The 16,815-nt window shown below is 37.2% G+C and overlaps 1 protein-coding gene across 31 annotated transcripts in view; it reads left to right on the top strand.

The window, feature by feature from the left end:
• The window catches only part of MYCBP2 (MYC binding protein 2), a 198,400-nt gene that overhangs the window by 37,434 nt on the left and 144,151 nt on the right, over positions 1-16,815 (top strand). For all 31 annotated transcript variants that reach the window (XM_065056127.1, XM_065056062.1, XM_065056297.1 and 28 more), the window contains exons 4-11: positions 3,204-3,357; positions 4,832-5,028; positions 5,228-5,470; positions 5,719-5,790; positions 8,708-8,804; positions 14,116-14,189; positions 15,349-15,487; positions 16,268-16,344. In XM_065056127.1, coding sequence (XP_064912199.1) covers positions 3,204-3,357; positions 4,832-5,028; positions 5,228-5,470; positions 5,719-5,790; positions 8,708-8,804; positions 14,116-14,189; positions 15,349-15,487; positions 16,268-16,344 — 1,053 coding nt within the window. The remainder of the gene's footprint in view (positions 1-3,203; positions 3,358-4,831; positions 5,029-5,227; positions 5,471-5,718; positions 5,791-8,707; positions 8,805-14,115; positions 14,190-15,348; positions 15,488-16,267; positions 16,345-16,815) is intronic.

Raw genomic sequence — 16,815 nt, 5'->3', positions numbered from 1 at the left:
AGAAACCTTTTATTATTAATTTTGCTTGCATCCATACATTGAGAAAGGCATCCATCTGGATCTGTCTCACAGGTAGTAAAAATTTTAGCAACAACTATGTAAATGTCTTTGTGTCCTGAATATGTGTCTGTCTCATGCTTTGTTTATATGGTGATCTGGTTCATATGTATGATGAGTTATGTTGGGTTGAGCTTAGTTTGTTAAATATGAAGTTATTGAAGTTTCTAAGGCTTATAATATTTACTAGACCAGTTTCTGAAAGTAGTCATTAGCTTATTAAAAAAAAATACTGATGTCTTTTGAGTTTGACAGTGAGGTGAAAGTCAGATCCAGAAAAAGTTGTAACCAGGATTTGTGCTTTTCCAGATTCTGCAGAGTTAAACTGGTGAAGTTAGTCCTTGGTATTTTTTTCTTGTTTGTGGAAATTCTTCATATAGTTGAGAATAAGTGGAAAACATTATAATTTTTATGCAATTTACATGTCATATTGAAGTATTCTCGTTCAAAAAACTTAAAGAAGTTAGGTTTGTTAGAGCTTTTATTTAGAACACATTTCAGAAATAAAAGTTGTCCTGTACTATTTCTATATTAATATTGAGAACAATTGTTTTTAGCAATTGGTAAAAGAGACACAGAGACAGAACTTCCTCATGTTCAGGTACTAGCACAATGAAGTTTGTATTTTGATTGCCTCTAGACAATTTAGTAACTTGCTGTGGGACAGAGACTGAGGCTACAGCAGGGCTTGTATTGGCTAAGAGACCCTTCAGAAAGCAGCTACAAGCCTAAGATGTCTTGAAAAGAACTGCTTGCTTATTCTGTTCTTCAGTGCACAGTCTGGAGCAGCTCAGAGACAGAGAGATACATGCTTTTATATTGACAGCTGGCTGAATGTGAGTCAGCGGTGTGCCCAGGTGGCCAAAAAAGCCAACAGCATCCTGGCTTGTATCAGAAATAGTGAGACCAGCAGGTCCAGGGAAGTGATTGTCCCCCTGTACTCAGCTCTGGTGAGGCTGCACCTCGAATCCTGTGTTCAGTTTTGGGCCCCTCAGTACAAGAAATACATCAAGGTGCTGGAGAGAGTTCAGAGAAGGGCAAGGTCTGGTGAAGGGTCTGGAGCACAAGTGTGATGAGGAGCAGCTGAGGGGACTGGGGCTGTTTAGCTTGGAGAAAAGGAGGCTGAAGGGAGACCTTATTACCATCTACAACTACCTGAAAGGAGGTTGTAGCATGGAGGGTGTGGGTCTCTTCTGCCAAGTAGCAAGCAATAGGACAAGAGGAAATGGCCTTGAGTTGAGCCAGGGGAGCTTTAGATTGGTTATTAGGAAAAAATTTCCAATGGAAAGGGCTGTCAGGCCTTGGAACAGGCTGCCCAGGGCAGTGGTGGAGTCACCGTCCCTGGACGTGTTTGAAAGGCATTTAGATGAAGTTCTTAGGGATGTGGTTTAGTGGTGGACTTGGCAGTGCTAGGTTAACAGTTGGACTTGAAGATCTTAAAGGTCTTTTCCAACGAAAATTCTTCTATGATTCTATATATATGTGTGTATATATAATATGCATACATATACAGTAAGGCTTAAAAAAATATATATATTTCTTGTGTGATCTGCTCTAGGTGAACCTGCTTTAGCAGATTTGTTGGACTAGATGTTCTCCAGAGGTCCCTTCCAACCCCAACCATTCTCTGATTCTATGAAGGTGAAGAGACCTGTTTTAAGAAGCTTACACAGTCTGTTGATCTCAGATACTAAAAAAAACACACAAACTAAAACCTGTTCAGAAAAATCCTAGCATAACTATCCGTTGTTGATTCCTGCTTTAGCAGAAGTTCACCAGATTATTTTCTCCACTGTGTTAGTTTCTGTGCTTTCTCCAGTTGCTTCTGTTAGCTCCTAGATGAAGATTTTTTTTGTCTCAAGATTGGAAAGAATTAACTTCTCAGTTTCTGTCAAGAATACCATCACTGAAAATAAAGGGTATTTCTAAAAATGTACTGCAGTGTATTTTGTTCTCTAGCCTATAAGATGATGCTGAGTTATGGATCCTGGAAAAATTACCTGTACTGTTATTTTGTTGATGGGTTTTTTCCCCCTGTAGAATCCATGAATGTGATCCCCTGCATTCCGTTGACGGTATGAAATGAAACGTGTAGTTGCAGGAAAATTGCTATTGCATTTTGAAGATTTGATTTATGTATCTATGCTTCCTCCAAAAATCAAACTGGTAGTAGAATAACTTCTGAAAGACAGGAATCAAAATAACTGAATGACAGCAAAGACAGTTACAAGGCATCCAGTTGAACTTAGAGCTGACTGTCAAAATAGATCTGTTTTAAGCATGAGCAGTTCCATTAACAATTCTATTTATTTTCACAGTTCAGTCTTTTCTGTTAGGTTTTACTAGGGGGTGAATCTATAGTAAACACAGTAAACTTTGACTCTGCTCCTGATAGAAACACATAGTAAAGTTTTTAAAGATATGATTACCTATTTGTAATGAGTTAACTCTATTAATTTTTCTTTCATCCTCATCATTATTACATTCTGAGTTTGAGAAGGATGCGAAAGGAAAAGTCAGTGTAGAGAAGCATAATTACCATCTCAGAATATTCAGGAATGCTAAGAGTTAGGAGTGGCTGTAACAGTACTCTTACAGTTGTTGTATTAGTTGGCATAATGAATGTCTGATGAGCATGTATGCAGTTTTGGTAACAAGTAATTATTTTGGTTTTTGTACAATCTTGGAGACTTCGGAGGGGAAAGTACTAGTGCTGCCAGTATCAGCTGTCATATGCATCATTACTCCAGTTGGGAGGTCATGTTGCCAGCCAATTCTAGCTCGCTGGTTTGCGTTAATGAGCAAGGAGAAAGAGGTCTGTCAAAGTGTGAACTGGACAGAAATTACAAGGGCTCAGCAGTAGTTTGTCTTACACTGTCCAAAAATTAAGTTTCTTTATTTGTTTCAGGGATGTATTACTTTGCTTAAATATACTCTTTCATATAATGACATTACTTCTGTGTAATATTTGATGGCACAATTGTGTAGGTGGGTTCTTGATTTTGATTCTTTTTGGAATTAATATTCTGTATAACGTTTCTGTTATTCAAATAACTGTCTTGTTCTGTGAACACTGGCATATACCTTTGAAGAAGATCCAGAAGTATTGTATTAACAGTTTTTCTTAAATGTCTGTACTTCTTTAGATCATTGAAGTTGGATTATGTGAAGTCTTTGAACTGATTAAGGAGACAAGATTTTCCCATCCATCCTTGTGCCTCAGGAGCCTACAAGCCCTTCTTAATGTGCTCCAGGGCCAGCAACCAGAAGGCCTGCAGTCGGAGCCTCCTGAAGTCCTAGGTAATCTCTCATCTGTTACTGTATTTGTATTAACATACATCAGTTATTGTATTGGACAGAAGAAAATGGTTCCTAGCAGGTATTTGCGAGCTAGTGAAATGCTTGTTCTCAACAGACTGACTTTATTCTGGAATGTAAACTCTGTATGGTATATGTTATCAGTACTTTCTCAGCATTAGTCTTTTGCAGAACAAGAATGTTGTCATGGAAAGGTGTGGTTATATATATATATAAAAGTAATTGTGTTGTTGCTGTGTAATGCAGAGTTTCACTGAAATATAGTACACCTTTCAAATTGTGATCAATTTGTCTCGCTGAAACTATAAAATACTTGTTCTTATTGGAAAAGTTAAATTCTCTTGTGATCTGCTGTTGTAATCTACAGCTTAGATATTTAATGTTATAATTTATATAAAGCTGCTAAACGAATTGTTAGAATTCTTGCTTTTACTTTTTCCAGCCATCCAAATGTTTTCCTGAAAACTCATTTTGCTTGTAGTGATACTGAAAATAAAACTCCTGATGTCTTGAAGTGTATGATGGATTACATCCTTTAATTTAAAATACAATTATCTTTCATTAATTCATGTTTTTTACTGGTTTACAGAACTGCAAGGAAGGCTAAACTGCAACATCTGTTGCTTAAAATATATCTTAAGACTTTCTATGTATGTTTTCCTATGTTATGGCTTAACAGTATTCTATTTCCAAATATGATAGTAATTAGCTACAGAAAGCTTTTATTTTGTATTTATGCGTAGGGTATTAAAAAGCTACAAAAGTGGCTTTGTTGTGATTTAGTGCTTCAGTGATTCTTTGTATATATCAGGAGTAGTGACATTTATACAGTCCTAAAATTACACTTGGCCATTTGAAGGCAACACAGTGAGGCTGATGTGGCCCTGGCGGAAATGAGTTTGACACCCCGGTATATACTATTAAAAACAAATACGAGGTGGATTTTTGTTCACACCGTGGTTGTTACAGATGTTCAGCTGTAAACAGTGCTTGAAAAGGGGCATACGATCAAAATAATTTTCAAGCTTTGATTTTTTTTATTTCTGTGAGAAGTGGGAAGTGCTTCAACATGGGTAACAGTCACAAAGATTAGACAAGGTTGATTAAGACCTACACATCATCTCAGTGATGAGGCAGACTGAATAGGCAGGTGAAGTAACTCCTGGCCCATTTCTTATTAGTGTGTTCCACTGTAACAGAATGACTTAGTTTTTCTTGTTCCCTGACCATTGTGATAATCAAGACTTGATGTTTTCTGGATGAAAAAGAATGAAAAGTTAAGGATGTCATAGGCCTATTTAAATGGGATGCATTTCTGTCTGGAAATAGGGCTAAACTTACTGGCTGAAAAAAGATATGTCTTTTTTTTTTTTGTAAGTTTAATTTTGCATTGACTGGCAAATCACTTGCTATGATTTTGTGACATTTCCATGTAATTGCTGTGTTTTATCTGCAGAATCCCTCTTCCAGCTTCTTCTGGAAATAACTGTCCGTAGCACGGGAGTGAATGACAGTACTGGACAGTCCTTGACAGCACTTTCCTGCGCTTGCCTCTTCAGTTTGGTAGCTGCATGGGGAGAGACGGGAAGAACGTTGCAAGCGGTCTCTGCAATCCTCACCAATAACGGCAGCCATGCTTGTCAGACTATTCAGGTCTCGCACTAGGACTTCTCTGTATCTGGGAATTTGTCTAAATGATGTGTACATGAGTTCTGAGATCTGTTGTGTAAATTCAGTTCCCTCACTATTTTTGACATAAGGGCAGGTATTTTTTTGTCTCTCTTGGGGAAAGAACGGAAAATACAGCGTTTAAAAAATAGTCATGTTTTTCACTCACTATTTTACTGTTTAGGTGCCAACCATTTTAAACTCTCTTCAGCGGAGTGTACAGGCAGTTCTGGTGGGCAAAATCCAAATCCAGGACTGGTTCAGTAATGGGATAAAGAAGGCAGCCTTGATGCACAAATGGCCGTTGAAAGAAATATCTGTAGATGAAGATGACCAGTGCCTACTTCAGAGTGATGGTTTTTTCCTCTATCTCTTATGTAAAGATGGACTTTACAAAATCGGCTCTGGATACAGTGGGACAGTGAGGGTAAGGTGATTTCTTGTCTGATGAATGACAGTTAATATTTTAACTTTTACGAAGTCCCGTTTCAACATCTTTTGTAGCTTGCTAATGATCAGCTCTCTTGCACTTTGTCTAAATTTTTCTGATGATTTCTGTGAGAATTTTACAGCATTTTCTCACTATTTTCTTAATATGGCTGAAGATGTTATTTAGATAAATTGTTATGTGTGAAATTGGTATTTGTTAAATGATTGGAGCTTTTTGCTTTTCAGGGCCATATATATAATTCTACATCCCGCATCAAAAACAGAAAGGAAAAGAAGTCTTGGTTAGGCTATGCTCAGGTAGGTGGATAATTAAAATATAAAATGTGCACCCTACACAGCATCTCTTGTGATTTATTTAAGTAGGCCTTGTCTTAGAGCAGGCTTACACAGATACTGTATTGTTCCTTTGGCTTTAGTTATAAAACCATTTTTTTGGTACTGACTTTGAAATTCTGGAAGATGAGGAACAGATGATGGTACTGGCATATGGAAAGGAGTAATGAAAAGTGTCAATGATTTGTATTGTCGCTGTAAGGCTTTCTCAATACAATGGTTTAACATGTAAATTTATGAATTGTACAGTCAATTGATGTGTGCTTCTTAATAAAGCTGGTGGATATAAAAATGCGCTGTTGCAACAAAATAGTGTAAAAAACACTTTAAATATCTATTTATGAAAGTAAATTGATTTTGAAACACTTGCAATAAAATAAGGAAGTACTGGTTTGGTTGGGGTAGGATTGAGAGTGTGTAAACCATAAGTAAAAGAGAATTGTTACTGCAGAGAGAACTATATTTGGATGTTTTGTTGTTTTCTTAGGGTTAGTCAGTTTCTGGAATATCAACCCCCTTTTTCATATACCTTTGCTGTTATAAAAATAGTGTGTTTTTGAGAATCCTGTTGTTATTGCTGAGTGCTCTCTCTCGAAAAAACAAACAAAACAAAACCCAAAACAACAAAAAAGCCAAACACTAAACAAACAAACAAAACCACAAAACCCCCACCAAAACAAAACAAACCTCTGAAAGTTAAATATCAGAGAAGAATGAATTTGCTTCACTTTTTAACTACTGAGAAATTTTCATTTTGTATTTCCAGTTATTAATAATTAAGTGATCTCATTCTCTCAGTGTGAAATTAAGTGTAATATGTATTCTGTTATTACAGTTATCATACATATACACAAAATCTGGTTTTGTTTAGTATTAAAATGGATAGATCACCAAAAGGTGTACTGGTATAATAAAAATGTATGCAGATGCATTCATTCAGGAGCCTGTTTTATCAGTTTAGAAAGGAATAGGATCCATACAGTTCACTGTACAGACTTATATGTTTGCATGTTCTGTACATAGATATAGAAATAAATATATTTGATGTTCTTTGAGGCTTGTACAGGTGTATGTAATCACACAGTGCCTTTACCCAAAGGTACTGCTAATTGGAAAAATGTCACTCTGGGGCTATATTTATAGGGAGATGTTTAAGTTGCATTTATTGTTAAGTGTATGTCTGTAAAGGAGGTAAGATATGCCCTCAGTCTCATTTCCCTTCAGGTGCTTGCTTAAGTCAGCTCAAAATCAGATAATTTTTCTTCATTTATGCAAGTTATTTTAGATTGAAGCTTTTCTATGTACTTTAACGCTCTTTACTTATTCTTCCAAGTTTGTGTGGGTTTGTTTTTCCTCATTTCATAGAGGTTGATTTTTCCAGGAAAATGTAGATAGTTTAGATGGAAGGAAAAGGCTTGGTTGGATTTGTCTGTTATTGTTAAATGACTGTAATAAGGGTTTCTGACTCTTGGACAAATGACAATATTCTGAGGTTAAGCCTCAGTGACCTCCCCATGAAATGCAACCATTCTTAAATGTGTAGAATCTCCACCTGAGGCCAATTGTGCTTCAAGCAATTGGAAACCATTGTCATATCTCCTGTGATGGCACTGCTCTTGTCAGAATAATTACTGAGCCATTATTCATATTGATCTCTGCAACCTCCTGTAGGTGAATGCTACTTTGCTTGGCCTCAGTCACCTTGAATGAGTGTGTTCACAAGGGCCCTTAAGGAATCTTTCCTTCCCTGTACCTTTGTAGCAGACGTGCTTTCTAAGCGTAAATCCCCCAACTGAGTTTCTACCCTGCTCCCTCAAAACCTGTGAAGGGTTCACAGTCATTGTAGGATTGAAAAGGATGTGAGAGCAAAGTTGGCATATTGCATCTCTCCTGGATCTGTGCACATTATGCAAACATGGGGCCTTATGCAACCTATTTAGTTTAAGGTAAAGCAAAACTTGATTCACTGTGTTTGTTTAAAAGTGTACTCAAAGTTACAGAAAAAACCTCAAATGTGAGTTTCAGGTAGGTAAATCTTTTTTACTGAGAAACATTCTAAACTAGGGGCCGAAACAAACCTTTCAAAAATACATATGTATGAACAGAGAGGAGAGACTATTTTGGTATACCAAAGGTGACTTCTTGATGTGGGCTTCTGATCAGAATAGGTAATTTTGGGGATATGAAGATATTGTGCATGTTGAGAAACAGAAAGGGGAAATCATTAGTCCTTAGTATCACCCTTTCCCCTATGTCTGGTGAGGAGTTGGGAGGTGAGCAGTGTAAGGACTCATTGTATGTAGCATTGTGTCGTGGTTGCTGTCGCCAAAATCCCCATGTACTTTGCAGGAATTTCTTTGAAGAGCTCAGAAGGAATAAATGCATGGAATCTTGTTAGTGTGGGAGTCAAAGTAGTTAATTAACACTTTAAAAAAAATTCTCTAGTTCTTAACGCCCATATTAATATTCATTAATGATCACTCTTTTATATGGGGCAATATATGTATCTCCTTTCTGGATCTTTTGTTGATTTGGAAAGTGGCGACAGAAACATGGGTTTTTGCTGTGGCTTTTATCTGTAATTGTGTACACATATGAAGAACAGGATTACTATGTCTGGCTTCAAAAGCTGTATACGAGCATCAGCATGCTGATCTTCAGTGTGTAGAAAGTGTGGAGGAAGAGGCTCAAATTTCCAGTTTGCAGAATTTGAGTAGCGAAAGAAAAGTTGATTACCAAAATGAAACAAATTTGATGTGAAAGGTTTCCAAAACTTCTAAACAATAACTAAAAAAATGATTGCATATTTTTCACTTTTAACAATAACCTTTGATGTATTTCAGAGTATTTTAATACAAATATGTATTCTTATTCTTACCAGGGTTATTTATTATATAGAGATGCGAATAGTCACAGTATGACAGCCATAAGAATAAACCCTGAAACTTTGGAACAAGACGGTACAGTTGCTTTGCCAGGTATGAACCTCCAGATATGAGAAGATGGTTATAGTTTACTGTTTACATGCTATGTATTTTCAGGTAAGCAGAAGAGAAATTGAGAGAGATTTTTGAGATCACAAAGAGACTGGTTTTTATATTACTTTGGTCTGCTGCATTAGATCAGCTGCAGTATTTCATTCAGAGGTCTTGCATCTTACTCCAAGTGCTAGAAGAGGAAGAGTATTGCAACATTTTAGAACATATGATCATCTTAATTTAAGTACTCCCAACAGCTTAACTTCCTTCTTAAACAATTTTTACTTCTTCATTTGAACTTTGAGCATTTGGCTCAGATATGACTTTGTTTCCAGTATTTTTTACATGTAGGTAGTTACAAACTATGGCCAAAACCACGTGGTTTTTGATATAGATTGATGAACCATGGTTCTGATGTTTAAATTTGTGGGGGCTGTTGTTAATTTGTTTTGGTATTTATTTGTAGTTTTGTTTGGGGGGGTGTGTGTGTGTGTCTGTGTTTGTGGCTTTTTTTTTTTTGTTTGGCAGAAGTGCATTGTAACTTGCCTTTCTCTGTAGAAAATGAGGGTATTCCTGGAACATGCTTTAATGGCCTCCTGGTGAAACACATCTGTGCTCAGCCAGTCATGTAAACAGATGAAGGGCACAGAATATCTTTTGACTAAACAATGATGGGCTTATTCTGTGTATCAGAAGAAAGATTTTGTGTTGCATCCTGACATAAATAAGGCGGCACTGACTTGAAACATCAGAAGAATTCTCTAGGCTTTCTGTGTTTCAAACATAAAGAGGAAGCTTTTAACAAACTACGAATGTAGAGTTTAGTCTATGCAACTATCTGCAAGTCCTTAAAATGTGGATGTCGTCTTAAGCTGTTTGAACTTTGTGAGGCTGTATGAGAAATTTGAGTGAGAGCACATTCAAGGACCTGACAAATTGCCCAGTAGGATTGTTTTTTCTACTTCCTTCACCTCAAGGCAGCTTCTTCAACCAGTAGGGTCCTTTGAGATCCTTAATTATGTTACCATTACTAAACAAATCAGTGTTCTTCCTGCAAATCCTGAGAGACACTTGAGCAGTTTGAAGCCTACACTTCTGAGCTGCTATGGCTTTCTTTTGAAAATCTCAGTGAAGAGTGTCATTCGCCAAGACAGCCTTATGTTTATACTATAAAAAGACACAAATTAAACAAGAGCATGCCTTTTAAACAAAGACGTATTAAACATTCCATGCAAAAGCAAATATTTTCACTGTGGGAATAGCCATTCAGAAACCCCTCAAACTGTTTCACATTATTGCATTTCATATGGTTTGTGATGGTGTCAAAGCAGATTCTAGGTGTATTATCTTCTGTATTTTGATCCCTGTTTTATTTTCTGCGCTCCTACACATTTATCTCTATTATATTGTGAGCAAATATGGCCTTATTATTTTGGCTAGGACAAATTCAAAGGGGTCCACTTCTGATTATTTCTCTTTCCCATTAGAAGGAAAGAAATGAAGGTGAGGGGAGGGTATGCGGCTTATCCTGAGGAAACCTGAGTAGGTACATAACTGTAAATAGTAATGGCTTCCTCACTGTAATCTTAATAACAACTTGCAGCATGTTGTAGGTCTGAAAAACCACATCAGATAGAACTAGAGGGCAGTAACCTTGCTAACAGCTGAACACTATGACTCCAGCTGTTTCTTCCTAGTTGGTGTGGTTTTCAGACAGATCTCTATCTGGAGTTAACATCTTTCAAATGCCTGGGTTGGTGATATGTTTAAACAAGATATTTGTATTTATTCATACAGGGGTGCATAAGAGTTTAGGAGTTGATCCTAGCCAGAAGTCATGCGACCTTAGAAAACTCATTGAACTATGGAATATTATCTTCTCCTTTCTCAGACAGTAGCATCCCTAGCTTCTTGAAACCATAAACTTCTATTGCAAAGGGCAGTCTTTCTGTTCTGGCAGATGATGTAGCAAATCTGACAATGTATCTGCAACTACCAGACTGTGTCAGAATTCTGATATCTCATGTCTTTGCCAAGCTTCATACACTGTCCTTGAGCTGTAGAGCTGTCTTCTCAGTCCAAATATCACAGTATCACAGTATGTTTGGGATTGGAAGGGACCTCAAAAGATCATCTAGTCCAATCCCCCTGCTGGAGCAGGAACGCCTAGGCGAGGTCACACAGGAACATGTCCAGGCGGGTTTTGAATGTCTCCAGTGAAGGAGACTCCACAACCTCCCTGGGCAGCCTGTTCCAGTGCTCTGCCACCCTCACTGGGAAGAAGTTTTTTCTCAAATTTAAGCGGAACCTCTTGTGTTCCAGCTTGATCCCATTACCCCTTGTCCTATCATTGTTTGCCACCGAGAAGAGCCTGGCTCCATCCTCATGGCACTCACCCTTTATATATTTATAAACATTAATGAGGTCCCCCCTTAGCCTCCTCTTCTCCAAACTAAAGAGACCCATCTCCCTCAGCCTTTCTTCATAAGGGAGGTGCTCCACTCCCTTAATCATCTTGGTTGCCCTACGCTGGACCCTCTCCAGCAGTTCCCTGTCCTTCTTGAACTGAGGGGCCCAGAACTGGACACAATATTTCAGATGCGGTCTCACCAGGGCAGAGTAGAGGCGAAGGAGGACCTCTCTCGATCTACTAGCCACCCCCCTTCTAATACACCCCAGGATGCCATTGGCCTTCCTGGCCACAAGGGCACAGTGCTGGCTCATGGTCATCCTGTTGTCCACCAGGACCCCCAGGTCCCTTTCCCCTACACTGCTCTCTAATATGTAATTTCCCAACCTATACTGGAACCTGGGGTTGTTCCTGCCCAGATGCAGGACTCTACACTTTCCCTTGTTAAATTTCATCAGGTTATTCCCCGCCCAACTCTCCAGCCTGTCCAGGTCCCGCTGGATGGCAGCACAGCCTTCTGGCGTGTCAGTCACTCCTCCCAGCTTAGTGTCATCAGCAAACTTGCTGATAGTACACTCTATTCCCTCGTCTAAATCGTTAATGAATATATTGAATAATATTGGCCCCAGTACTGACCCCTGAGGCACTCCACTAGATATTGGCCTCCAATATTATAAATGAATCCCTGAATTCTATGTGATTTTCTAGGTGATTTGACCTGGTTTTACAGAAGTGGTTTTCATCTTGACTGTTTCTTTAAAAGTAATGCTGACTACATATTATACCTTAAAAATGTTGCTGTGTTCAGCTGAAGAGTTTGAAGTTATATGGTATATGGTTTCATTGCCCTTTGAAATTACATGTGAGTATCTTGGAGCTCAGGACTATTTATTTAATCTGAAAAGTACTGCTGAGGATACCTAGATGAGCTGAAGTAGTTATTAGCAGGCAGAGGATGCACTATATTAAAACAGATGATGTTTAAAGTCATCATCTCTTGAAGCCTCTAAGGAGGTAGTGATTAACAGGTGTCTGTAGTTTGTAAGCTCTTTCAGCTCCAGTAATCTCCAGACAGAAACCTTGGATATCTTTGTCCCCAGAACAATTTGCGAAATCAGATTGAGTAAGACTGCAGTTGATCCTGAGAGCTCCTTGCTAGCTGAGACACTAGAATCCTGCTTTTTGCAGGTGTTCCATTTGCCTTCCATTTTCTGCTCTCACCATTAATTTGGTATTTCATGCTGGGCCTGAATGTTATCTAATCAAGTGCTAATTTTTAGGAATTCTTCTGAAGAATGAATATTGAAAAGAAGGGCATCCCTGTTCCAGATTTCCTCTATGAACACACCTACTAAACATCAAACCAACCCCGAAAAATGTTACTGAGAGACTTATGTCTTCTTGAAATGACTCAAAAAATAGGCTAAAAGCATAATATAGACCCAATGGTGGCAAGAAAATCCTGTTTTCTTTACAGCTATGCTTATGTGAACATGTAATTTTCAGCTGTTCAAGGGATCTCAATACTCACCAAGTTCCTATAACCTTTCAGAAATGTCATTTAGATGATTTTTGTAGCTCTTCTTCATGTTGTTTTGATCGCTAGAATCATTTTGCAGCATAGAGAACTAGTGAGATGAACTGACTTGGGTCATTATATCCAAGGTTATTTTTGAGAGAACAATATTTCAAACTTCAGTGTGTCTGCCATTCTCCACCCTGCTTGCTGCTCACCCTCATTTTGGTTTATACCTGTATGTGCTCAAAGGGGGAGGTTGTCAACTGTAGGTCTGTTGATTCAAGATCCAGGAAGTGAAGAAGGCCACCTAATGCTTCTTTTGTTCCTCGTAAGATACTGCATTGGACAGGGCAGTATAGCAGGAAAAAGTAAACAAGTTTATGGCTTTGTGAATAATGTGTGTTTTTATCAGCTGTATTTTTATTTTTTTTTTTTAATAAAACACTCCACCTAGCTAGCAAAGAAATAGAAAACTTGCTGGTTATGCTGGAAGGATATTACGTATGCTTCATTTAGCATTAAAATTCTTGGATAAAATGACTGACACTGGATCTTTGTTCAGGATATGAAGCAGATATTTAGAGTGTAAAGCAGCTGTCCTGTAGTGTTTTTTGGAAAGGTCTCTTTCCTGTGTGTAATCAATGAAACAAGCATCTTTCAAGCCATATAATGTCAGTTTCTTTATTAGTAGCTCTATCAGCAGAGCAGGAAGGGAAGAAGAGATGGTGTGGGGACATACTTGTCAAGTGATATTTTTATTTTTTTTCCCCTAAAATGGGCAGAATTCTTTCCTTAACTATTTTTGCTTGGAAAAAAGCTGACCTGTTTTCAGTAAGTGTGTGATGCAATTAAGTATATGCTTTATAGTTTCCCCAAAACCTGGATTTTCAGGCACTGGTTTGGCAAAATTTATAAACAATGGAAAAATTAAATGAACAATGAAAAGTTTGTTTCTGTTTCATTCATTTCTGTACGTTTATATGCTGGACTGGGAAGACTTTTCTTTAAAGATAGTGGCCCCTAAAGTCTTTGGAAAAGGAGAAAGACTGACACTCTCAGAAAATTAAAGTTTAGTTGTGTGGTAATAGTTTAAAATACTCCTCACAGGTAAATACTAAATGCTTTTGTAGTTAAATATTGGAGTAACCCCTTACATTTCATTCAATGGAAAGTGCTGTAATAACTCCTAAAGGGACAGAGGAGTATCATATGCTTTTGGAGAGGGGAGGACCTAACATAATGTGTTATCAGAACAGTGTGACCTATCTTTAGACAGACTACAATTCTCATAGTGTGATTGTAGTGAGAATGAATTAGACAGAAACAGAGAATAGTGTATGTATGTTAATATAAACTGATGCAGTGCACTTCATCTTTCACAGATTGTCATACTGAAGGGCAAAATATCCTCTTCACTGATGGAGAATATATTAATCAAATAGCAGCATCTAGAGATGTAAGTGTTACATATGATAGCTAAAATATTTTTCTCTCAACTAAATTGTTTTATTTTACAATGTTTATAGCTTCCTTTTGGTTCATGTTTGGCTTTTTCTTCATTAACACAACTAAGGAAGAAATTAATATAACTAGAGATAATGAGAAACTGCAACCTTTGTGCATAAAGGAGCAGTAATTTGGTATTTATTCACACAGTTTTCATTTGTGATGGATTTTTCAGGGGTTTTTGTTTTTTGTTTTTTTTTTTTTTTTTGAGACAAGTTTTAAGAAATACTTTTTCTGAGGTAAATCTTATGCATGGAATAATGGCTTTTTAACATGTTATTTTACAGGATCTCTAGGGGATAAGATTCTTAGCGCTTGATTATAGTTTATTTTTTCTCATTTAATTTCATGTAATTGCTTTAGTACTTGTTGGGGAATTTCAGACAGATTTAATAGAAGAGGTATGAAAAGTACTACATTCCAATAGATTTATATAGGAAAATGGCCTATTGGCCAAAGCTGTGTAAACTTCTATGAGGGGCAAAGCAGTTCTAGCTCTTCTATGTTTTGTTCAACAGACAGTTACTACATTCTTAGTTCTGGGCTGGTCTCTGTTTTTTGACAGTGAGAAAGCTGTAAAACAAGGATGGCGCAGGAGTGGGGGTGAGACAGGGTTGACAAGAGATGTCAGATCCATTTTCCTGATAATAGAACGGCTTTTTTTTTTAATGTGGCCAGGTGAAGATACTTCATCTGCGCTTGCAAACAGAAACCGATTTTAGCTGCTCTTCAAAGCAGTCACTCTTAAACTGCATGCAGAATTTTGGGGTTTCAATCAGGAGTTGTTGAGGGCTTAAAAATAGATGTAAATAGTTAAGAAAAGCAAGATTTCTATAGTGAGTTTCAGAGTTAATTATTTCTATGGCAATGCACTATTTGCATAGTGTTTTCATAGAATTCATTGTATGTTTAAGGTCTATCAGATGCTTATCTTTAGCTCATCCTGTTTGGCACTTTCGTCTTTCCTCCTCTGTAATAAATGTTAATTTATTAATGTGTCTTCTGATACTTTACTCTGAAATAGTGTTATATGAATGCACTCAGACCATGAAAAGAAAATTATTGCATTTATTATACAGTGTAAAGATTTTTTTAAAAATTTATTTCAGGATGGCTTTGTAGTACGAATATTTGCAACAAGTACTGAACCAGTGCTGCAACAAGAGCTGCAGCTTAAACTTGCAAGAAAATGCTTACATGCCTGTGGCATCTCATTGTTTGATCTGGAGAAAGACTTGCACATTATCAGTAAGTCCTCTTCTTTGAAGGTTAATAACAAGCTAGTAATTCAAATAGTAATACTGAAACACTACCCTTCACTTTGTTTGCCTTTATTATGTGCAGGAATGTATAGCTTCATATTAACACATGGAGAAGTATAAGGGTTTTGAAACTGCTTAAGCATAATCCATACACTAATTTTGAACCATCTCACTGTCTATAGCACTGTCCATGGTTTTCCATTATTTTCCTCAAGTTATATAATAAATATATAATTGTTTGAAGCTTGAACTTCATAATATTGCTTTTGTAATGTGTAGTTAAGTTATAGAATTCCTTGCTATGAGTGCAAGTTAACGAATGTTAAAAGAACTGCTGGCTGGATTAATGAAAAATAAATGTATTGAATGATACTAAATACTTGGCAAGGACCTTTGCATCAGATTTTGAGATGCAAAATTGTTGATGTCTACAAAGGTGTTTTGGAGAAATTTGACATTTGCTTTGGGGTGTTTTTTGCTCGGTTTGGGGTCTGCCGTTGGCACTATCAGAACAAAAGTATATTTGACTACATGTACCTTTTGTCTGACCAAGTGCAGTTGCTCTTATCCTGTGCTTTTTTCCTCTTTGAACAACTCTCCCAGTTGTAGCCCATTAATCCTTGTTATGGCATCAAAACTGTGTTGCAATTTTAACTTTCTAAGAACCTTTGGTATGACAAACTCTGCCTGGCAGAGTTAGGTCTGTAAACTGGTCTGTGAAACTGCCTGGTTAAACTGTCCGGTTAACACAGTCTTGCTCACACAGGTACAGGGTTTGATGAGGAATCGGCTGTGCTTGGTGCTGGAAGAGAGTTTGCACTAATGAAAACTGCTAGTGGAAAGGTACTGAAAGTGTTCTGTAGTAAATAGCAAATTGCATCAATATATTTCTGCATGTTTTTAAATTTAATTATTATTTTCCACAGTTGTTTTTTGTCTTTTTAGTACATTAGAATGAATTTAGATGACAGTATTTAAATACATTTTCAGAGCCTGCTTTAAAGGGGAAAAAGGAAAACAGTTATTTGAAAACATAAGCAGGTGGTGTTGGTACCATTGAGAAATCTGTGGCTTGAGTTTGTAGGCATTTCTGCTCTCATTCTTACTTAGAGACAGTGTGGGTCTTCATTTTAGATTTGGGGGATGAAATTACCTTTTGTTTACAAATGATATATTGGCACACTTGTGAAATTTTTTTACCTCGTAACTTTCCGTAACAGTCTGACCATAGTCATTTATTTAAATCCCTACTTGATTTTTCTGATCCTTCAGAGGATTATTGGCTTCCCTTACGCAAAGTTTTCACCTGCTTTC

Source organism: Columba livia, chromosome 1 (assembly GCF_036013475.1).
Source record: "Columba livia isolate bColLiv1 breed racing homer chromosome 1, bColLiv1.pat.W.v2, whole genome shotgun sequence".
Taxonomy (NCBI): Eukaryota; Metazoa; Chordata; class Aves; order Columbiformes; family Columbidae; genus Columba; species Columba livia.
This window is presented reverse-complemented; position numbering and strand designations above follow the sequence as displayed.